This window comes from Sprattus sprattus, assembly GCF_963457725.1.
Source record: "Sprattus sprattus genome assembly, chromosome: 5".
Lineage (NCBI taxonomy): Eukaryota > Metazoa > Chordata > Actinopteri > Clupeiformes > Clupeidae > Sprattus > Sprattus sprattus.
The window spans coordinates 19,974,801-19,997,377 of record NC_137924.1 but is presented as its reverse complement, the minus strand read 5'-3'; the positions used below and the strand labels follow the sequence as shown (position 1 = coordinate 19,997,377).

The window sequence follows — 22,577 nt, the reverse complement described above, 5'->3', positions numbered from 1 at the left end:
GACAGTCCAGCCCTTTAATGTTTGCTTCATTGCCGTCTTTCCCTCGCCAACATTTGTAAGCCTTTTTAAAATTCTAACGCAAAGACATTTAATTAGAGTTGCATAGAAATATCCAGGGGATGAAGGCAGGCAACATTGTGAGGGTGGGTGAAGAAAAGGGGATGGGTTTGATGGAGCCATGTCCCTTCATTTGTATCTCAGGACTGATCTGAGGAAGGGCAAGTGGGGTTGCTGTGCTAAAACAAAGTGTGCTCCGTGCTAAACATGTCGTTTTCCTTCTAGTTGACGATGGCGCTCCTAGAAAGGATGTTGTATTCCTGCTGGATGGCTCTGATTACACTAGGAATGCATTCCCAGCTATGAAGGACTTTGTTCAGAGGGTAGTGGAGAAGCTAAATGTGATGGAGAACAGAGATCGAGTGTCTGTGGTCCAATACAGCAGAGACCCAGAGGCCCATTTCTATCTGAATACATACACAGGAAAGGAAGACACTCTTGACGCTGTGAGAGCTCTGAGGCACAAAGGAGGCAGGCCCCTCAACACCGGGGCCGCTCTCCAGTACGTGAGAGAGAGCGCCTTCACTCCTTCCTCTGGTAGCAGACGGCAAGAGGGTGTTCCTCAAATCCTAATTCTGCTGAGCGGAGCGAGGTCTAGCGATAACGTAGACACACCAGCCACCTCTATCAAAGAGAGTGGCGTCTTGATCTTTGCTATTGGCACCAAAAATTCCAGCCGAGAGGTTGAGAAGATTGCCTCCTATCCCAACTATGCCCAGTCTGTGTCAGACTTTTCGGAGCTGCCAAATGTCCAACAGCAATTCCTTGCCTCAGTGAACACTGCTGTCTTGGAGGTAACACAAACATCACCACCGGTTTTAGGTAAGACTGATTTAACCATATTGTTCTTCATCTCTACAAATTGGCTTGTCTGCGGGTTGTGTTTTTTAATTTATTTCTACATATTCCTACCTGCCCTAATGTATCAAAAAGAAAGCAGCTATGTCATGCCAGGGTGTTACATGCCAAGACATATCTTAAGTCAGGTTGCTGTTGAAGGGGAAAAGTGGCATCCTAGTGAGAAGATAGAGATTTGAGTGCTTTTGAAGGTTTTCCATGCTATGGAGGGTAAAGTTCTCATATGAGTGTATGTCTGTGCATTTCAATATCCTTAGTTGACAGAAGAATGCCCCAAAAGGACGTGGTGTTCATGCTGGATGGTTCCGATGGAACAAGAAACGTTTTCCCAGCAGTGCTTGACTTTGTTCAAAGAGTGGTGGAGAAACTAAATGTGGGTGAGAGCAAAGACCGTGTCTCTGTGGTCCAGTACAGCAGAGACCCAGTGGCCCACTTCTACCTGAACACCCACTCAAGGAAGGAGGATGTTCTTGAGAATGTTAGAAGTCTGAGACATAAAGGTGGAAGGCCTCTCAACACTGGTGCAGCTCTCCAGTATGTGAGGGAGAACGTGTTCGCAGCCTCCTCCGGTTCTAGACGCTTAGAGGGTGTGCCACAGATACTGATCCTGCTTAGCGGTGGAAGGTCTTTTGACGGCGTGGACGCTCCAGCCTCGGCTCTGAAGGAGCTGGGAGTGCAGATCCTTCCAATTGGAAACAGGAACTCTGACAGCAGAGAACTGCAGAGGATTTCACAGGACCCTAGTTACGCATTGTCAGTGTCTGACTTCAGTGACCTTCCGACTGTTCAGGAGCAACTTCTCTCTGTCGTGAGCACTGTAGTAGTGGTGGCCACTCCCATAAAACCCACAGTCATAGGTAAGAACGCATGTGTCTGTAGTTTCTTGTGTCGTCCCTGCTGTAAGACAATATGGTTGTGCCAGTGACGGATAGCAAACATTTTTAAGTTATCTACTCAGTTGGACATTAGGGCTAAAGCACAGTTTGATGCCTGTAGAGATAGTTGCAAAGTGTGTGCTTAGCAAAGTCTTAGATTGCTCTTTTGACATGCTTTATCTGCTATAGCCGAGGACCGTGCAGCCAAGAGAGATGTCGTACTCCTGCTTGACGGCTCAGACGGAAGTAGGAATGGATTCCCCGCCATGCGTGACTTTGTTCAGAGAGTGGTGGAGAAACTCCATTTGGATGAAGGCAAAGACCGCGTTTCTGTGGTCCAGTACAGCCGAGAGCCTGAGGCTAATTTCTATCTGAACACCTACACCACAAAGGAAGAGGTTCTGGAAACTGTCCGCGGTCTGAGGCACAAAGGAGGACGACCCCTAAACACCGGGTCAGCCCTCCAGTACGTGAGAGACAGTGTCCTCACTGATTCCTCTGGCAGTAGACGCCTGGAGGGTGTCCCACAGATACTGATTTTATTGAGCAGTGGAAGGTCTTTTGACGCTGTGGACACGCCAGCCTCTGCTCTTAGGGAGCTCGGAGTCAAAATATATACCATTGGCAGCAGAACCTCTGACAGTAGAGAATTGCAGAGGATTTCAAAAGAACCTGGCAATGCACTTTCAGTGTCTGACTTCAGTGACCTCCCCAGTGTTCAGGAGCAACTTCTCGATTCCGTAGAAAATGTTATCATAACTGTCACACCAACGACACCAACTGTCATAGGTATGTTTACATCTTTACGACAGTCCAGCCCTTTAATGTTTGCTTCATTGCCGTCTTTCCCTCGCCAACATTTGTAAGCCTTTTTAAAATTCTAACGCAAAGACATTTAATTAGAGTTGCATAGAAATATCCAGGGGATGAAGGCAGGCAACATTGTGAGGGTGGGTGAAGAAAAGGGGATGGGTTTGATGGAGCCATGTCCCTTCATTTGTATCTCAGGACTGATCTGAGGAAGGGCAAGTGGGGTTGCTGTGCTAAAACAAAGTGTGCTCCGTGCTAAACATGTCGTTTTCCTTCTAGTTGACGATGGCGCTCCTAGAAAGGATGTTGTATTCCTGCTGGATGGCTCTGATTACACTAGGAATGCATTCCCAGCTATGAAGGACTTTGTTCAGAGGGTAGTGGAGAAGCTAAATGTGATGGAGAACAGAGATCGAGTGTCTGTGGTCCAATACAGCAGAGACCCAGAGGCCCATTTCTATCTGAATACATACACAGGAAAGGAAGACACTCTTGACGCTGTGAGAGCTCTGAGGCACAAAGGAGGCAGGCCCCTCAACACCGGGGCCGCTCTCCAGTACGTGAGAGAGAGCGCCTTCACTCCTTCCTCTGGTAGCAGACGGCAAGAGGGTGTTCCTCAAATCCTAATTCTGCTGAGCGGAGCGAGGTCTAGCGATAACGTAGACACACCAGCCACCTCTATCAAAGAGAGTGGCGTCTTGATCTTTGCTATTGGCACCAAAAATTCCAGCCGAGAGGTTCAGAAGATTGCCTCCTATCCCAACTATGCCCAGTCTGTGTCAGACTTTTCGGAGCTGCCAAATGTCCAACAGCAATTCCTTGCCTCAGTGAACACTGCTGTCTTGGAGGTAACACAAACATCACCACCGGTTTTAGGTAAGACTGATTTAACCATATTGTTCTTCATCTCTACAAATTGGCTTGTCTGCGGGTTGTGTTTTTTAATTTATTTCTACATATTCCTACCTGCCCTAATGTATCAAAAAGAAAGCAGCTATGTCAGGCCAGGGTGTTACATGCCAAGACATATCTTAAGTCAGGTTGCTGTTGAAGGGGAAAAGTGGCAACCTAGTGAGAAGATAGAGATTTGAGTGCTTTCAAAGGTTTTCCATGCTATGGAGGGTAAAGTTCTCATATGAGTGTATGTCTGTGCATTTCAATATCCTTAGTTGACAGAAGAATGCCCCAAAAGGACGTGGTGTTCATGCTGGATGGTTCCGATGGAACAAGAAACGTTTTCCCAGCAGTGCTTGACTTTGTTCAAAGAGTGGTGGAGAAACTAAATGTGGGTGAGAGCAAAGACCGTGTCTCTGTGGTCCAGTACAGCAGAGACCCAGTGGCCCACTTCTACCTGAACACCCACTCAAGGAAGGAGGATGTTCTTGAGAATGTTAGAAGTCTGAGACATAAAGGTGGAAGGCCTCTCAACACTGGTGCAGCTCTCCAGTATGTGAGGGAGAACGTGTTCGCAGCCTCCTCCGGTTCTAGACGCTTAGAGGGTGTGCCACAGATACTGATCCTGCTTAGCGGTGGAAGGTCTTTTGACGGCGTGGACGCTCCAGCCTCGGCTCTGAAGGAGCTGGGAGTGCAGATCCTTCCAATTGGAAACAGGAACTCTGACAGCAGAGAACTGCAGAGGATTTCACAGGACCCTAGTTACGCATTGTCAGTGTCTGACTTCAGTGACCTTCCGATTGTTCAGGAGCAACTTCTCTCTGTCGTGAGCACTGTAGTAGTGGTGGCCACTCCCATAAAACCCACAGTCATAGGTAAGAACGCATGTGTCTGTAGTTTCTTGTGTCGTCCCTGCTGTAAGACAATATGGTTGTGCCAGTGACGGATAGCAAACATTTTTAAGTTATCTACTCAGTTGGACATTAGGGCTAAAGCACAGTTTGATGCCTGTAGAGATAGTTGCAAAGTGTGTGCTTAGCAAAGTCTTAGATTGCTCTTTTGACATGCTTTATCTGCTATAGCCGAGGACCGTGCAGCCAAGAGAGATGTCGTACTCCTGCTTGACGGCTCAGACGGAAGTAGGAATGGATTCCCCGCCATGCGTGACTTTGTTCAGAGAGTGGTGGAGAAACTCCATTTGGATGAAGGCAAAGACCGCGTTTCTGTGGTCCAGTACAGCCGAGAGCCTGAGGCTAATTTCTATCTGAACACCTACACCACAAAGGAAGAGGTTCTGGAAACTGTCCGCGGTCTGAGGCACAAAGGAGGACGACCCCTAAACACCGGGTCAGCCCTCCAGTACGTGAGAGACAGTGTCCTCACTGATTCCTCTGGCAGTAGACGCCTGGAGGGTGTCCCACAGATACTGATTTTATTGAGCAGTGGAAGGTCTTTTGACGCTGTGGACACGCCAGCCTCTGCTCTTAGGGAGCTCGGAGTCAAAATATATACCATTGGCAGCAGAACCTCTGACAGTAGAGAATTGCAGAGGATTTCAAAAGAACCTGGCAATGCACTTTCAGTGTCTGACTTCAGTGACCTCCCCAGTGTTCAGGAGCAACTTCTCGATTCCGTAGAAAATGTTATCATAACTGTCACACCAACGACACCAACTGTCATAGGTATGTTTACATCTTTACGACAGTCCAGCCCTTTAATGTTTGCTTCATTGCCGTCTTTCCCTCGCCAACATTTGTAAACCTTTTTAAAATTCTAACGCAAAGACATTTAATTAGAGTTGCATAGAAATATCCAGGGGATGAAGGCAGGCAACATTGTGAGGGTGGGTGAAGAAAAGGGGATGGGTTTGATGGAGCCATGTCCCTTCATTTGTATCTCAGGACTGATCTGAGGAAGGGCAAGTGGGGTTGCTGTGCTAAAACAAAGTGTGCTCCGTGCTAAACATGTCGTTTTCCTTCTAGTTGACGATGGCGCTCCTAGAAAGGATGTTGTATTCCTGCTGGATGGCTCTGATTACACTAGGAATGCATTCCCAGCTATGAAGGACTTTGTTCAGAGGGTAGTGGAGAAGCTAAATGTGATGGAGAACAGAGATCGAGTGTCTGTGGTCCAATACAGCAGAGACCCAGAGGCCCATTTCTATCTGAATACATACACAGGAAAGGAAGACACTCTTGACGCTGTGAGAGCTCTGAGGCACAAAGGAGGCAGGCCCCTCAACACCGGGGCCGCTCTCCAGTACGTGAGAGAGAGCGCCTTCACTCCTTCCTCTGGTAGCAGACGGCAAGAGGGTGTTCCTCAAATCCTAATTCTGCTGAGCGGAGCGAGGTCTAGCGATAACGTAGACACACCAGCCACCTCTATCAAAGAGAGTGGCGTCTTGATCTTTGCTATTGGCACCAAAAATTCCAGCCGAGAGGTTGAGAAGATTGCCTCCTATCCCAACTATGCCCAGTCTGTGTCAGACTTTTCGGAGCTGCCAAATGTCCAACAGCAATTCCTTGCCTCAGTGAACACTGCTGTCTTGGAGGTAACACAAACATCACCACCGGTTTTAGGTAAGACTGATTTAACCATATTGTTCTTCATCTCTACAAATTGGCTTGTCTGCGGGTTGTGTTTTTTAATTTATTTCTACATATTCCTACCTGCCCTAATGTATCAAAAAGAAAGCAGCTATGTCAGGCCAGGGTGTTACATGCCAAGACATATCTTAAGTCAGGTTGCTGTTGAAGGGGAAAAGTGGCATCCTAGTGAGAAGATAGAGATTTGAGTGCTTTCGAAGGTTTTCCATGCTATGGAGGGTAAAGTTCTCATATGAGTGTATGTCTGTGCATTTCAATATCCTTAGTTGACAGAAGAATGCCCCAAAAGGACGTGGTGTTCATGCTGGATGGTTCCGATGGAACAAGAAACGTTTTCCCAGCAGTGCTTGACTTTGTTCAAAGAGTGGTGGAGAAACTAAATGTGGGTGAGAGCAAAGACCGTGTCTCTGTGGTCCAGTACAGCAGAGACCCAGTGGCCCACTTCTACCTGAACACCCACTCAAGGAAGGAGGATGTTCTTGAGAATGTTAGAAGTCTGAGACATAAAGGTGGAAGGCCTCTCAACACTGGTGCAGCTCTCCAGTATGTGAGGGAGAACGTGTTCGCAGCCTCCTCCGGTTCTAGACGCTTAGAGGGTGTGCCACAGATACTGATCCTGCTTAGCGGTGGAAGGTCTTTTGACGGCGTGGACACTCCAGCCTCGGCTCTGAAGGAGCTGGGAGTGCAGATCCTTCCAATTGGAAACAGGAACTCTGACAGCAGAGAACTGCAGAGGATTTCACAGGACCCTAGTTACGCATTGTCAGTGTCTGACTTCAGTGACCTTCCGACTGTTCAGGAGCAACTTCTCTCTGTCGTGAGCACTGTAGTAGTGGTGGCCACTCCCATAAAACCCACAGTCATAGGTAAGAACGCATGTGTCTGTAGTTTCTTTTGTCGTCCCTGCTGTAAGACAATATGGTTGTGCCAGTGACGGATAGCAAACATTTTTAAGTTATCTACTCAGTTGGACATTAGGGCTAAAGCACAGTTTGATGCCTGTAGAGATAGTTGCAAAGTGTGTGCTTAGCAAAGTCTTAGATTGCTCTTTTGACATGCTTTATCTGCTATAGCCGAGGACCGTGCAGCCAAGAGAGATGTCGTACTCCTGCTTGACGGCTCAGACGGAAGTAGGAATGGATTCCCCGCCATGCGTGACTTTGTTCAGAGAGTGGTGGAGAAACTCCATTTGGATGAAGGCAAAGACCGCGTTTCTGTGGTCCAGTACAGCCGAGAGCCTGAGGCTAATTTCTATCTGAACACCTACACCACAAAGGAAGATGTTCTGGAAACTGTCCGCGGTCTGAGGCACAAAGGAGGACGACCCCTAAACACCGGGTCAGCCCTCCAGTACGTGAGAGACAGTGTCCTCACTGATTCCTCTGGCAGTAGACGCCTGGAGGGTGTCCCACAGATACTGATTTTATTGAGCAGTGGAAGGTCTTTTGACGCTGTGGACACGCCAGCCTCTGCTCTTAGGGAGCTCGGAGTCAAAATATATACCATTGGCAGCAGAACCTCTGACAGTAGAGAATTGCAGAGGATTTCAAAAGAACCTGGCAATGCACTTTCAGTGTCTGACTTCAGTGACCTCCCCAGTGTTCAGGAGCAACTTCTCGATTCCGTAGAAAATGTTATCATAACTGTCACACCAACGACACCAACTGTCATAGGTATGTTTACATCTTTACGACAGTCCAGCCCTTTAATGTTTGCTTCATTGCCGTCTTTCCCTCGCCAACATTTGTAAACCTTTTTAAAATTCTAACGCAAAGACATTTAATTAGAGTTGCATAGAAATATCCAGGGGATGAAGGCAGGCAACATTGTGAGGGTGGGTGAAGAAAAGGGGATGGGTTTGATGGAGCCATGTCCCTTCATTTGTATCTCAGGACTGATCTGAGGAAGGGCAAGTGGGGTTGCTGTGCTAAAACAAAGTGTGCTCCGTGCTAAACATGTCGTTTTCCTTCTAGTTGACGATGGCGCTCCTAGAAAGGATGTTGTATTCCTGCTGGATGGCTCTGATTACACTAGGAATGCATTCCCAGCTATGAAGGACTTTGTTCAGAGGGTAGTGGAGAAGCTAAATGTGATGGAGAACAGAGATCGAGTGTCTGTGGTCCAATACAGCAGAGACCCAGAGGCCCATTTCTATCTGAATACATACACAGGAAAGGAAGACACTCTTGACGCTGTGAGAGCTCTGAGGCACAAAGGAGGCAGGCCCCTCAACACCGGGGCCGCTCTCCAGTACGTGAGAGAGAGCGCCTTCACTCCTTCCTCTGGTAGCAGACGGCAAGAGGGTGTTCCTCAAATCCTAATTCTGCTGAGCGGAGCGAGGTCTAGCGATAACGTAGACACACCAGCCACCTCTATCAAAGAGAGTGGCGTCTTGATCTTTGCTATTGGCACCAAAAATTCCAGCCGAGAGGTTGAGAAGATTGCCTCCTATCCCAACTATGCCCAGTCTGTGTCAGACTTTTCGGAGCTGCCAAATGTCCAACAGCAATTCCTTGCCTCAGTGAACACTGCTGTCTTGGAGGTAACACAAACATCACCACCGGTTTTAGGTAAGACTGATTTAACCATATTGTTCTTCATCTCTACAAATTGGCTTGTCTGCGGGTTGTGTTTTTTAATTTATTTCTACATATTCCTACCTGCCCTAATGTATCAAAAAGAAAGCAGCTATGTCAGGCCAGGGTGTTACATGCCAAGACATATCTTAAGTCAGGTTGCTGTTGAAGGGGAAAAGTGGCATCCTAGTGAGAAGATAGAGATTTGAGTGCTTTCGAAGGTTTTCCATGCTATGGAGGGTAAAGTTCTCATATGAGTGTATGTCTGTGCATTTCAATATCCTTAGTTGACAGAAGAATGCCCCAAAAGGACGTGGTGTTCATGCTGGATGGTTCCGATGGAACAAGAAACGTTTTCCCAGCAGTGCTTGACTTTGTTCAAAGAGTGGTGGAGAAACTAAATGTGGGTGAGAGCAAAGACCGTGTCTCTGTGGTCCAGTACAGCAGAGACCCAGTGGCCCACTTCTACCTGAACACCCACTCAAGGAAGGAGGATGTTCTTGAGAATGTTAGAAGTCTGAGACATAAAGGTGGAAGGCCTCTCAACACTGGTGCAGCTCTCCAGTATGTGAGGGAGAACGTGTTCGCAGCCTCCTCCGGTTCTAGACGCTTAGAGGGTGTGCCACAGATACTGATCCTGCTTAGCGGTGGAAGGTCTTTTGACGGCGTGGACACTCCAGCCTCGGCTCTGAAGGAGCTGGGAGTGCAGATCCTTCCAATTGGAAACAGGAACTCTGACAGCAGAGAACTGCAGAGGATTTCACAGGACCCTAGTTACGCATTGTCAGTGTCTGACTTCAGTGACCTTCCGACTGTTCAGGAGCAACTTCTCTCTGTCGTGAGCACTGTAGTAGTGGTGGCCACTCCCATAAAACCCACAGTCATAGGTAAGAACGCATGTGTCTGTAGTTTCTTTTGTCGTCCCTGCTGTAAGACAATATGGTTGTGCCAGTGACGGATAGCAAACATTTTTAAGTTATCTACTCAGTTGGACATTAGGGCTAAAGCACAGTTTGATGCCTGTAGAGATAGTTGCAAAGTGTGTGCTTAGCAAAGTCTTAGATTGCTCTTTTGACATGCTTTATCTGCTATAGCCGAGGACCGTGCAGCCAAGAGAGATGTCGTACTCCTGCTTGACGGCTCAGACGGAAGTAGGAATGGATTCCCCGCCATGCGTGACTTTGTTCAGAGAGTGGTGGAGAAACTCCATTTGGATGAAGGCAAAGACCGCGTTTCTGTGGTCCAGTACAGCCGAGAGCCTGAGGCTAATTTCTATCTGAACACCTACACCACAAAGGAAGATGTTCTGGAAACTGTCCGCGGTCTGAGGCACAAAGGAGGACGACCCCTAAACACCGGGTCAGCCCTCCAGTACGTGAGAGACAGTGTCCTCACTGATTCCTCTGGCAGTAGACGCCTGGAGGGTGTCCCACAGATACTGATTTTATTGAGCAGTGGAAGGTCTTTTGACGCTGTGGACACGCCAGCCTCTGCTCTTAGGGAGCTCGGAGTCAAAATATATACCATTGGCAGCAGAACCTCTGACAGTAGAGAATTGCAGAGGATTTCAAAAGAACCTGGCAATGCACTTTCAGTGTCTGACTTCAGTGACCTCCCCAGTGTTCAGGAGCAACTTCTCGATTCCGTAGAAAATGTTATCATAACTGTCACACCAACGACACCAACTGTCATAGGTATGTTTACATCTTTACGACAGTCCAGCCCTTTAATGTTTGCTTCATTGCCGTCTTTCCCTCGCCAACATTTGTAAACCTTTTTAAAATTCTAACGCAAAGACATTTAATTAGAGTTGCATAGAAATATCCAGGGGATGAAGGCAGGCAACATTGTGAGGGTGGGTGAAGAAAAGGGGATGGGTTTGATGGAGCCATGTCCCTTCATTTGTATCTCAGGACTGATCTGAGGAAGGGCAAGTGGGGTTGCTGTGCTAAAACAAAGTTTGCTCCGTGCTAAACATGTCGTTTTCCTTCTAGTTGACGATGGCGCTCCTAGAAAGGATGTTGTATTCCTGCTGGATGGCTCTGATTACACTAGGAATGCATTCCCAGCTATGAAGGACTTTGTTCAGAGGGTAGTGGAGAAGCTAAATGTGATGGAGAACAGAGATCGAGTGTCTGTGGTCCAATACAGCAGAGACCCAGAGGCCCATTTCTATCTGAATACATACACAGGAAAGGAAGACACTCTTGACGCTGTGAGAGCTCTGAGGCACAAAGGAGGCAGGCCCCTCAACACCGGGGCCGCTCTCCAGTACGTGAGAGAGAGCGCCTTCACTCCTTCCTCTGGTAGCAGACGGCAAGAGGGTGTTCCTCAAATCCTAATTCTGCTGAGCGGAGCGAGGTCTAGCGATAACGTAGACACACCAGCCACCTCTATCAAAGAGAGTGGCGTCTTGATCTTTGCTATTGGCACCAAAAATTCCAGCCGAGAGGTTGAGAAGATTGCCTCCTATCCCAACTATGCCCAGTCTGTGTCAGACTTTTCGGAGCTGCCAAATGTCCAACAGCAATTCCTTGCCTCAGTGAACACTGCTGTCTTGGAGGTAACACAAACATCACCACCGGTTTTAGGTAAGACTGATTTAACCATATTGTTCTTCATCTCTACAAATTGGCTTGTCTGCGGGTTGTGTTTTTTAATTTATTTCTACATATTCCTACCTGCCCTAATGTATCAAAAAGAAAGCAGCTATGTCAGGCCAGGGTGTTACATGCCAAGACATATCTTAAGTCAGGTTGCTGTTGAAGGGGAAAAGTGGCATCCTAGTGAGAAGATAGAGATTTGAGTGCTTTTGAAGGTTTTCCATGCTATGGAGGGTAAAGTTCTCATATGAGTGTATGTCTGTGCATTTCAATATCCTTAGTTGACAGAAGAATGCCCCAAAAGGACGTGGTGTTCATGCTGGATGGTTCCGATGGAACAAGAAACGTTTTCCCAGCAGTGCTTGACTTTGTTCAAAGAGTGGTGGAGAAACTAAATGTGGGTGAGAGCAAAGACCGTGTCTCTGTGGTCCAGTACAGCAGAGACCCAGTGGCCCACTTCTACCTGAACACCCACTCAAGGAAGGAGGATGTTCTTGAGAATGTTAGAAGTCTGAGACATAAAGGTGGAAGGCCTCTCAACACTGGTGCAGCTCTCCAGTATGTGAGGGAGAACGTGTTCGCAGCCTCCTCCGGTTCTAGACGCTTAGAGGGTGTGCCACAGATACTGATCCTGCTTAGCGGTGGAAGGTCTTTTGACGGCGTGGACGCTCCAGCCTCGGCTCTGAAGGAGCTGGGAGTGCAGATCCTTCCAATTGGAAACAGGAACTCTGACAGCAGAGAACTGCAGAGGATTTCACAGGACCCTAGTTACGCATTGTCAGTGTCTGACTTCAGTGACCTTCCGACTGTTCAGGAGCAACTTCTCTCTGTCGTGAGCACTGTAGTAGTGGTGGCCACTCCCATAAAACCCACAGTTATAGGTAAGAACGCATGTGTCTGTAGTTTCTTTTGTCGTCCCTGCTGTAAGACAATATGGTTGTGCCAGTGACGGATAGCAAACATTTTTAAGTTATCTACTCAGTTGGACATTAGGGCTAAAGCACAGTTTGATGCCTGTAGAGATAGTTGCAAAGTGTGTGCTTAGCAAAGTCTTAGATTGCTCTTTTGACATGCTTTATCTGCTATAGCCGAGGACCGTGCAGCCAAGAGAGATGTCGTACTCCTGCTTGACGGCTCAGACGGAAGTAGGAATGGATTCCCCGCCATGCGTGACTTTGTTCAGAGAGTGGTGGAGAAACTCCATTTGGATGAAGGCAAAGACCGCGTTTCTGTGGTCCAGTACAGCCGAGAGCCTGAGGCTAATTTCTATCTGAACACCTACACCACAAAGGAAGAGGTTCTTGAAACTGTCCGCGGTCTGAGGCACAAAGGAGGACGACCCCTAAACACCGGGTCAGCCCTCCAGTACGTGAGAGACAGTGTCCTCACTGATTCCTCTGGCAGTAGACGCCTGGAGGGTGTCCCACAGATACTGATTTTATTGAGCAGTGGAAGGTCTTTTGACGCTGTGGACACGCCAGCCTCTGCTCTTAGGGAGCTCGGAGTCAAAATATATACCATTGGCAGCAGAACCTCTGACAGTAGAGAATTGCAGAGGATTTCAAAAGAACCTGGCAATGCACTTTCAGTGTCTGACTTCAGTGACCTCCCCAGTGTTCAGGAGCAACTTCTCGATTCCGTAGAAAATGTTATCATAACTGTCACACCAACGACACCAACTGTCATAGGTATGTTTACATCTTTACGACAGTCCAGCCCTTTAATGTTTGCTTCATTGCCGTCTTTCCCTCGCCAACATTTGTAAGCCTTTTTAAAATTCTAACGCAAAGACATTTAATTAGAGTTGCATAGAAATATCCAGGGGATGAAGGCAGGCAACATTGTGAGGGTGGGTGAAGAAAAGGGGATGGGTTTGATGGAGCCATGTCCCTTCATTTGTATCTCAGGACTGATCTGAGGAAGGGCAAGTGGGGTTGCTGTGCTAAAACAAAGTGCGCTCCGTGCTAAACATGTCGTTTTCCTTCTAGTTGAAGATGGCGCTCCTAGAAAGGATGTTGTATTCCTGCTGGATGGCTCTGATTACACTAGGAATGCATTCCCAGCTATGAAGGACTTTGTTCAGAGGGTAGTGGAGAAGCTAAATGTGATGGAGAACAGAGATCGAGTGTCTGTGGTCCAATACAGCAGAGACCCAGAGGCCCATTTCTATCTGAATACATACACAGGAAAGGAAGACACTCTTGACGCTGTGAGAGCTCTGAGGCACAAAGGAGGCAGGCCCCTCAACACCGGGGCCGCTCTCCAGTACGTGAGAGAGAGCGCCTTCACTCCTTCCTCTGGTAGCAGATGGCAAGAGGGTGTTCCTCAAATCCTAATTCTGCTGAGCGGAGCGAGGTCTAGCGATAACGTAGACACACCAGCCACCTCTATCAAAGAGAGTGGCGTCTTGATCTTTGCTATTGGCACCAAAAATTCCAGCCGAGAGGTTGAGAAGATTGCCTCCTATCCCAACTATGCCCAGTCTGTGTCAGACTTTTCGGAGCTGCCAAATGTCCAACAGCAATTCCTTGCCTCAGTGAACACTGCTGTCTTGGAGGTAACACAAACATCACCACCGGTTTTAGGTAAGACTGATTTAACCATATTGTTCTTCATCTCTACAAATTGGCTTGTCTGCGGGTTGTGTTTTTTAATTTATTTCTACATATTCCTACCTGCCCTAATGTATCAAAAAGAAAGCAGCTATGTCAGGCCAGGGTGTTACATGCCAAGACATATCTTAAGTCAGGTTGCTGTTGAAGGGGAAAAGTGGCATCCTAGTGAGAAGATAGAGATTTGAGTGCTTTTGAAGGTTTTCCATGCTATGGAGGGTAAAGTTCTCATATGAGTGTATGTCTGTGCATTTCAATATCCTTAGTTGACAGAAGAATGCCCCAAAAGGACGTGGTGTTCATGCTGGATGGTTCCGATGGAACAAGAAACGTTTTCCCAGCAGTGCTTGACTTTGTTCAAAGAGTGGTGGAGAAACTAAATGTGGGTGAGAGCAAAGACCGTGTCTCTGTGGTCCAGTACAGCAGAGACCCAGTGGCCCACTTCTACCTGAACACCCACTCAAGGAAGGAGGATGTTCTTGAGAATGTTAGAAGTCTGAGACATAAAGGTGGAAGGCCTCTCAACACTGGTGCAGCTCTCCAGTATGTGAGGGAGAACGTGTTCGCAGCCTCCTCCGGTTCTAGACGCTTAGAGGGTGTGCCACAGATACTGATCCTGCTTAGCGGTGGAAGGTCTTTTGACGGCGTGGACGCTCCAGCCTCGGCTCTGAAGGAGCTGGGAGTGCAGATCCTTCCAATTGGAAACAGGAACTCTGACAGCAGAGAACTGCAGAGGATTTCACAGGACCCTAGTTACGCATTGTCAGTGTCTGACTTCAGTGACCTTCTGACTGTTCAGGAGCAACTTCTCTCTGTCGTGAGCACTGTAGTAGTGGTGGCCACTCCCATAACACCCACAGTCATAGGTAAGAACGCATGTGTCTGTAGTTTCTTGTGTCGTCCCTGCTGTAAGACAATATGGTTGTGCCAGTGACGGATAGCAAACATTTTTAAGTTATCTACTCAGTTGGACATTAGGGCTAAAGCACAGTTTGATGCCTGTAGAGATAGTTGCAAAGTGTGTGCTTAGCAAAGTCTTAGATTGCTCTTTTGACATGCTTTATCTGCTATAGCCGAGGACCGTGCAGCCAAGAGAGATGTCGTACTCCTGCTTGACGGCTCAGACGGAAGTAGGAATGGATTCCCCGCCATGCGTGACTTTGTTCAGAGAGTGGTGGAGAAACTCCATTTGGATGAAGGCAAAGACCGCGTTTCTGTGGTCCAGTACAGCCGAGAGCCTGAGGCTAATTTCTATCTGAACACCTACACCACAAAGGAAGAGGTTCTTGAAACTGTCCGCGGTCTGAGGCACAAAGGAGGACGACCCCTAAACACCGGGTCAGCCCTCCAGTACGTGAGAGACAGTGTCCTCACTGATTCCTCTGGCAGTAGACGCCTGGAGGGTGTCCCACAGATACTGATTTTATTGAGCAGTGGAAGGTCTTTTGACGCTGTGGACACGCCAGCCTCTGCTCTTAGGGAGCTCGGAGTCAAAATATATACCATTGGCAGCAGAACCTCTGACAGTAGAGAATTGCAGAGGATTTCAAAAGAACCTGGCAATGCACTTTCAGTGTCTGACTTCAGTGACCTCCCCAGTGTTCAGGAGCAACTTCTCGATTCCGTAGAAAATGTTATCATAACTGTCACACCAACGACACCAACTGTCATAGGTATGTTTACATCTTTACGACAGTCCAGCCCTTTAATGTTTGCTTCATTGCCGTCTTTCCCTCGCCAACATTTGTAAGCCTTTTTAAAATTCTAACGCAAAGACATTTAATTAGAGTTGCATAGAAATATCCAGGGGATGAAGGCAGGCAACATTGTGAGGGTGGGTGAAGAAAAGGGGATGGGTTTGATGGAGCCATGTCCCTTCATTTGTATCTCAGGACTGATCTGAGGAAGGGCAAGTGGGGTTGCTGTGCTAAAACAAAGTGTGCTCCGTGCTAAACATGTCGTTTTCCTTCTAGTTGACGATGGCGCTCCTAGAAAGGATGTTGTATTCCTGCTGGATGGCTCTGATTACACTAGGAATGCATTCCCAGCTATGAAGGACTTTGTTCAGAGGGTAGTGGAGAAGCTAAATGTGATGGAGAACAGAGATCGAGTGTCTGTGGTCCAATACAGCAGAGACCCAGAGGCCCATTTCTATCTGAATACATACACAGGAAAGGAAGACACTCTTGACGCTGTGAGAGCTCTGAGGCACAAAGGAGGCAGGCCCCTCAACACCGGGGCCGCTCTCCAGTACGTGAGAGAGAGCACCTTCACTCCTTCCTCTGGTAGCAGACGGCAAGAGGGTGTTCCTCAAATCCTAATTCTGCTGAGCGGAGCGAGGTCTAGCGATAACGTAGACACACCAGCCACCTCTATCAAAGAGAGTGGCGTCTTGATCTTTGCTATTGGCACCAAAAATTCCAGCCGAGAGGTTGAGAAGATTGCCTCCTATCCCAACTATGCCCAGTCTGTGTCAGACTTTTCGGAGCTGCCAAATGTCCAACAGCAATTCCTTGCCTCAGTGAACACTGCTGTCTTGGAGGTAACACAAACATCACCACCGGTTTTAGGTAAGACTGATTTAACCATATTGTTCTTCATCTCTACAAATTGGCTTGTCTGCGGGTTGTGTTTTTTAATTTATTTCTACATATTCCTACCTGCCCTAATGTATCAAAAAGAAAGCAGCTATGTCAGGCCAGGGTGTTACATGCCAAGACATATCTTAAGTCAGGTTGCTGTTGAAGGGGAAAAGTGGCATCCTAGTGAGAAGATAGAGATTTGAGTGCTTTTGAAGGTTTTCCATGCTATGGAGGGTAAAGTTCTCATATGAGTGTATGTCTGTGCATTTCAATATCCTTAGTTGACAGAAGAATGCCCCAAAAGGACGTGGTGTTCATGCTGGATGGTTCCGATGGAACAAGAAACGTTTTCCCAGCAGTGCTTGACTTTGTTCAAAGAGTGGTGGAGAAACTAAATGTGGGTGAGAGCAAAGACCGTGTCTCTGTGGTCCAGTACAGCAGAGACCCAGTGGCCCACTTCTACCTGAACACCCACTCAAGGAAGGAGGATGTTCTTGAGAATGTTAGAAGTCTGAGACATAAAGGTGGAAGGCCTCTCAACACTGGTGCAGCTCTCCAGTATGTGAGGGAGAACGTGTTCGCAGCCTCCTCCGGTTCTAGACGCTTAGAGGGTGTGCCACAGATACTGATCCTGCTTAGCGGTGGAAGGTCTTTTGACGGCGTGGACGCTCCAGCCTCGGCTCTGAAGGAGCTGGGAGTGCAGATCCTTCCAATTGGAAACAGGAACTCTGACAGCAGAGAACTGCAGAGGATTTCACAGGACCCTAGTTACGCATTGTCAGTGTCTGACTTCAGTGACCTTCCGACTGTTCAGGAGCAACTTCTCTCTGTCGTGAGCACTGTAGTAGTGGTGGCCACTCCCATAAAACCCACAGTCATAGGTAAGAACGCATGTGTCTGTAGTTTCTTTTGTCGTCCCTGCTGTAAGACAATATGGTTGTGCCAGTGACGGATAGCAAACATTTTTAAGTTATCTACTCAGTTGGACATTAGGGCTAAAGCACAGTTTGATGCCTGTAGAGATAGTTGCAAAGTGTGTGCTTAGCAAAGTCTTAGATTGCTCTTTTGACATGCTTTATCTGCTATAGCCGAGGACCGTGCAGCCAAGAGAGATGTCGTACTCCTGCTTGACGGCTCAGACGGAAGTAGGAATGGATTCCCCGCCATGCGTGACTTTGTTCAGAGAGTGGTGGAGAAACTCCATTTGGATGAAGGCAAAGACCGCGTTTCTGTGGTCCAGTACAGCCGAGAGCCTGAGGCTAATTTCTATCTGAACACCTACACCACAAAGGAAGAGGTTCTGGAAACTGTCCGCGGTCTGAGGCACAAAGGAGGACGACCCCTAAACACCGGGTCAGCCCTCCAGTACGTGAGAGACAGTGTCCTCACTGATTCCTCTGGCAGTAGACGCCTGGAGGGTGTCCCACAGATACTGATTTTATTGAGCAGTGGAAGGTCTTTTGACGCTGTGGACACGCCAGCCTCTGCTCTTAGGGAGCTCGGAGTCAAAATATATACCATTGGCAGCAGAACCTCTGACAGTAGAGAATTGCAGAGGATTTCAAAAGAACCTGGCAATGCACTTTCAGTGTCTGACTTCAGTGACCTCCCCAGTGTTCAGGAGCAACTTCTCGATTCCGTAGAAAATGTTATCATAACTGTCACACCAACGACACCAACTGTCATAGGTATGTTTACATCTTTACGACAGTCCAGCCCTTTAATGTTTGCTTCATTGCCGTCTTTCCCTCGCCAACATTTGTAAACCTTTTTAAAATTCTAACGCAAAGACATTTAATTAGAGTTGCATAGAAATATCCAGGGGATGAAGGCAGGCAACATTGTGAGGGTGGGTGAAGAAAAGGGGATGGGTTTGATGGAGCCATGTCCCTTCATTTGTATCTCAGGACTGATCTGAGGAAGGGCAAGTGGGGTTGCTGTGCTAAAACAAAGTGTGCTCCGTGCTAAACATGTCGTTTTCCTTCTAGTTGACGATGGCGCTCCTAGAAAGGATGTTGTATTCCTGCTGGATGGCTCTGATTACACTAGGAATGCATTCCCAGCTATGAAGGACTTTGTTCAGAGGGTAGTGGAGAAGCTAAATGTGATGGAGAACAGAGATCGAGTGTCTGTGGTCCAATACAGCAGAGACCCAGAGGCCCATTTCTATCTGAATACATACACAGGAAAGGAAGACACTCTTGACGCTGTGAGAGCTCTGAGGCACAAAGGAGGCAGGCCCCTCAACACCGGGGCCGCTCTCCAGTACGTGAGAGAGAGCGCCTTCACTCCTTCCTCTGGTAGCAGACGGCAAGAGGGTGTTCCTCAAATCCTAATTCTGCTGAGCGGAGCGAGGTCTAGCGATAACGTAGACACACCAGCCACCTCTATCAAAGAGAGTGGCGTCTTGATCTTTGCTATTGGCACCAAAAATTCCAGCCGAGAGGTTGAGAAGATTGCCTCCTATCCCAACTATGCCCAGTCTGTGTCAGACTTTTCGGAGCTGCCAAATGTCCAACAGCAATTCCTTGCCTCAGTGAACACTGCTGTCTTGGAGGTAACACAAACATCACCACCGGTTTTAGGTAAGACTGATTTAACCATATTGTTCTTCATCTCTACAAATTGGCTTGTCTGCGGGTTGTGTTTTTTAATTTATTTCTACATATTCCTACCTGCCCTAATGTATCAAAAAGAAAGCAGCTATGTCAGGCCAGGGTGTTACATGCCAAGACATATCTTAAGTCAGGTTGCTGTTGAAGGGGAAAAGTGGCATCCTAGTGAGAAGATAGAGATTTGAGTGCTTTTGAAGGTTTTCCATGCTATGGAGGGTAAAGTTCTCATATGAGTGTATGTCTGTGCATTTCAATATCCTTAGTTGACAGAAGAATGCCCCAAAAGGACGTGGTGTTCATGCTGGATGGTTCCGATGGAACAAGAAACGTTTTCCCAGCAGTGCTTGACTTTGTTCAAAGAGTGGTGGAGAAACTAAATGTGGGTGAGAGCAAAGACCGTGTCTCTGTGGTCCAGTACAGCAGAGACCCAGTGGCCCACTTCTACCTGAACACCCACTCAAGGAAGGAGGATGTTCTTGAGAATGTTAGAAGTCTGAGACATAAAGGTGGAAGGCCTCTCAACACTGGTGCAGCTCTCCAGTATGTGAGGGAGAACGTGTTCGCAGCCTCCTCCGGTTCTAGACGCTTAGAGGGTGTGCCACAGATACTGATCCTGCTTAGCGGTGGAAGGTCTTTTGACGGCGTGGACGCTCCAGCCTCGGCTCTGAAGGAGCTGGGAGTGCAGATCCTTCCAATTGGAAACAGGAACTCTGACAGCAGAGAACTGCAGAGGATTTCACAGGACCCTAGTTACGCATTGTCAGTGTCTGACTTCAGTGACCTTCCGACTGTTCAGGAGCAACTTCTCTCTGTCGTGAGCACTGTAGTAGTGGTGGCCACTCCCATAAAACCCACAGTCATAGGTAAGAACGCATGTGTCTGTAGTTTCTTGTGTCGTCCCTGCTGTAAGACAATATGGTTGTGCCAGTGACGGATAGCAAACATTTTTAAGTTATCTACTCAGTTGGACATTAGGGCTAAAGCACAGTTTGATGCCTGTAGAGATAGTTGCAAAGTGTGTGCTTAGCAAAGTCTTAGATTGCTCTTTTGACATGCTTTATCTGCTATAGCCGAGGACCGTGCAGCCAAGAGAGATGTCGTACTCCTGCTTGACGGCTCAGACGGAAGTAGGAATGGATTCCCCGCCATGCGTGACTTTGTTCAGAGAGTGGTGGAGAAACTCCATTTGGATGAAGGCAAAGACCGCGTTTCTGTGGTCCAGTACAGCCGAGAGCCTGAGGCTAATTTCTATCTGAACACCTACACCACAAAGGAAGAGGTTCTGGAAACTGTCCGCGGTCTGAGGCACAAAGGAGGACGACCCCTAAACACCGGGTCAGCCCTCCAGTACGTGAGAGACAGTGTCCTCACTGATTCCTCTGGCAGTAGACGCCTGGAGGGTGTCCCACAGATACTGATTTTATTGAGCAGTGGAAGGTCTTTTGACGCTGTGGACACGCCAGCCTCTGCTCTTAGGGAGCTCGGAGTCAAAATATATACCATTGGCAGCAGAACCTCTGACAGTAGAGAATTGCAGAGGATTTCAAAAGAACCTGGCAATGCACTTTCAGTGTCTGACTTCAGTGACCTCCCCAGTGTTCAGGAGCAACTTCTCGATTCCGTAGAAAATGTTATCATAACTGTCACACCAACGACACCAACTGTCATAGGTATGTTTACATCTTTACGACAGTCCAGCCCTTTAATGTTTGCTTCATTGCCGTCTTTCCCTCGCCAACATTTGTAAGCCTTTTTAAAATTCTAACGCAAAGACATTTAATTAGAGTTGCATAGAAATATCCAGGGGATGAAGGCAGGCAACATTGTGAGGGTGGGTGAAGAAAAGGGGATGGGTTTGATGGAGCCATGTCCCTTCATTTGTATCTCAGGACTGATCTGAGGAAGGGCAAGTGGGGTTGCTGTGCTAAAACAAAGTGCGCTCCGTGCTAAACATGTCGTTTTCCTTCTAGTTGAAGATGGCGCTCCTAGAAAGGATGTTGTATTCCTGCTGGATGGCTCTGATTACACTAGGAATGCATTCCCAGCTATGAAGGACTTTGTTCAGAGGGTAGTGGAGAAGCTAAATGTGATGGAGAACAGAGATCGAGTGTCTGTGGTCCAATACAGCAGAGACCCAGAGGCCCATTTCTATCTGAATACATACACAGGAAAGGAAGACACTCTTGACGCTGTGAGAGCTCTGAGGCACAAAGGAGGCAGGCCCCTCAACACCGGGGCCGCTCTCCAGTACGTGAGAGAGAGCGCCTTCACTCCTTCCTCTGGTAGCAGATGGCAAGAGGGTGTTCCTCAAATCCTAATTCTGCTGAGCGGAGCGAGGTCTAGCGATAACGTAGACACACCAGCCACCTCTATCAAAGAGAGTGGCGTCTTGATCTTTGCTATTGGCACCAAAAATTCCAGCCGAGAGGTTGAGAAGATTGCCTCCTATCCCAACTATGCCCAGTCTGTGTCAGACTTTTCGGAGCTGCCAAATGTCCAACAGCAATTCCTTGCCTCAGTGAACACTGCTGTCTTGGAGGTAACACAAACATCACCACCGGTTTTAGGTAAGACTGATTTAACCATATTGTTCTTCATCTCTACAAATTGGCTTGTCTGCGGGTTGTGTTTTTTAATTTATTTCTACATATTCCTACCTGCCCTAATGTATCAAAAAGAAAGCAGCTATGTCAGGCCAGGGTGTTACATGCCAAGACATATCTTAAGTCAGGTTGCTGTTGAAGGGGAAAAGTGGCATCCTAGTGAGAAGATAGAGATTTGAGTGCTTTTGAAGGTTTTCCATGCTATGGAGGGTAAAGTTCTCATATGAGTGTATGTCTGTGCATTTCAATATCCTTAGTTGACAGAAGAATGCCCCAAAAGGACGTGGTGTTCATGCTGGATGGTTCCGATGGAACAAGAAACGTTTTCCCAGCAGTGCTTGACTTTGTTCAAAGAGTGGTGGAGAAACTAAATGTGGGTGAGAGCAAAGACCGTGTCTCTGTGGTCCAGTACAGCAGAGACCCAGTGGCCCACTTCTACCTGAACACCCACTCAAGGAAGGAGGATGTTCTTGAGAATGTTAGAAGTCTGAGACATAAAGGTGGAAGGCCTCTCAACACTGGTGCAGCTCTCCAGTATGTGAGGGAGAACGTGTTCGCAGCCTCCTCCGGTTCTAGACGCTTAGAGGGTGTGCCACAGATACTGATCCTGCTTAGCGGTGGAAGGTCTTTTGACGGCGTGGACGCTCCAGCCTCGGCTCTGAAGGAGCTGGGAGTGCAGATCCTTCCAATTGGAAACAGGAACTCTGACAGCAGAGAACTGCAGAGGATTTCACAGGACCCTAGTTACGCATTGTCAGTGTCTGACTTCAGTGACCTTCCGACTGTTCAGGAGCAACTTCTCTCTGTCGTGAGCACTGTAGTAGTGGTGGCCACTCCCATAAAACCCACAGTCATAGGTAAGAACGCATGTGTCTGTAGTTTCTTT

At 47.8% G+C, this 22,577-nt stretch overlaps 2 protein-coding genes across 2 annotated transcripts in view; both read left to right on the top strand.

Annotated features, from left to right (window-relative positions):
- The window catches only part of LOC308365896 (collagen alpha-3(VI) chain-like), a 94,313-nt gene that overhangs the window by 26,667 nt on the left and 45,069 nt on the right, over window positions 1-22,577 (top strand). The window lies entirely within an intron of this gene.
- The window catches only part of LOC308365526 (uncharacterized protein), a gene marked incomplete at both ends in the record, with an annotated part of 56,116 nt that overhangs the window by 12,055 nt on the left and 21,484 nt on the right, over window positions 1-22,577 (top strand). The window contains 26 exons of the mRNA XM_080838993.1: window positions 283-879; window positions 1,173-1,772; window positions 1,980-2,579; window positions 2,880-3,476; window positions 3,770-4,369; window positions 4,577-5,176; window positions 5,477-6,073; window positions 6,367-6,966; window positions 7,174-7,773; window positions 8,074-8,670; window positions 8,964-9,563; window positions 9,771-10,370; window positions 10,671-11,267; window positions 11,561-12,160; window positions 12,368-12,967; window positions 13,268-13,864; window positions 14,158-14,757; window positions 14,965-15,564; window positions 15,865-16,461; window positions 16,755-17,354; window positions 17,562-18,161; window positions 18,462-19,058; window positions 19,352-19,951; window positions 20,159-20,758; window positions 21,059-21,655; window positions 21,949-22,548. Of these exons, the coding sequence (XP_080695119.1) occupies window positions 283-879; window positions 1,173-1,772; window positions 1,980-2,579; window positions 2,880-3,476; window positions 3,770-4,369; window positions 4,577-5,176; window positions 5,477-6,073; window positions 6,367-6,966; window positions 7,174-7,773; window positions 8,074-8,670; window positions 8,964-9,563; window positions 9,771-10,370; window positions 10,671-11,267; window positions 11,561-12,160; window positions 12,368-12,967; window positions 13,268-13,864; window positions 14,158-14,757; window positions 14,965-15,564; window positions 15,865-16,461; window positions 16,755-17,354; window positions 17,562-18,161; window positions 18,462-19,058; window positions 19,352-19,951; window positions 20,159-20,758; window positions 21,059-21,655; window positions 21,949-22,548 (15,573 nt within the window). The remainder of the gene's footprint in view (window positions 1-282; window positions 880-1,172; window positions 1,773-1,979; window positions 2,580-2,879; window positions 3,477-3,769; window positions 4,370-4,576; window positions 5,177-5,476; window positions 6,074-6,366; window positions 6,967-7,173; window positions 7,774-8,073; window positions 8,671-8,963; window positions 9,564-9,770; window positions 10,371-10,670; window positions 11,268-11,560; window positions 12,161-12,367; window positions 12,968-13,267; window positions 13,865-14,157; window positions 14,758-14,964; window positions 15,565-15,864; window positions 16,462-16,754; window positions 17,355-17,561; window positions 18,162-18,461; window positions 19,059-19,351; window positions 19,952-20,158; window positions 20,759-21,058; window positions 21,656-21,948; window positions 22,549-22,577) is intronic.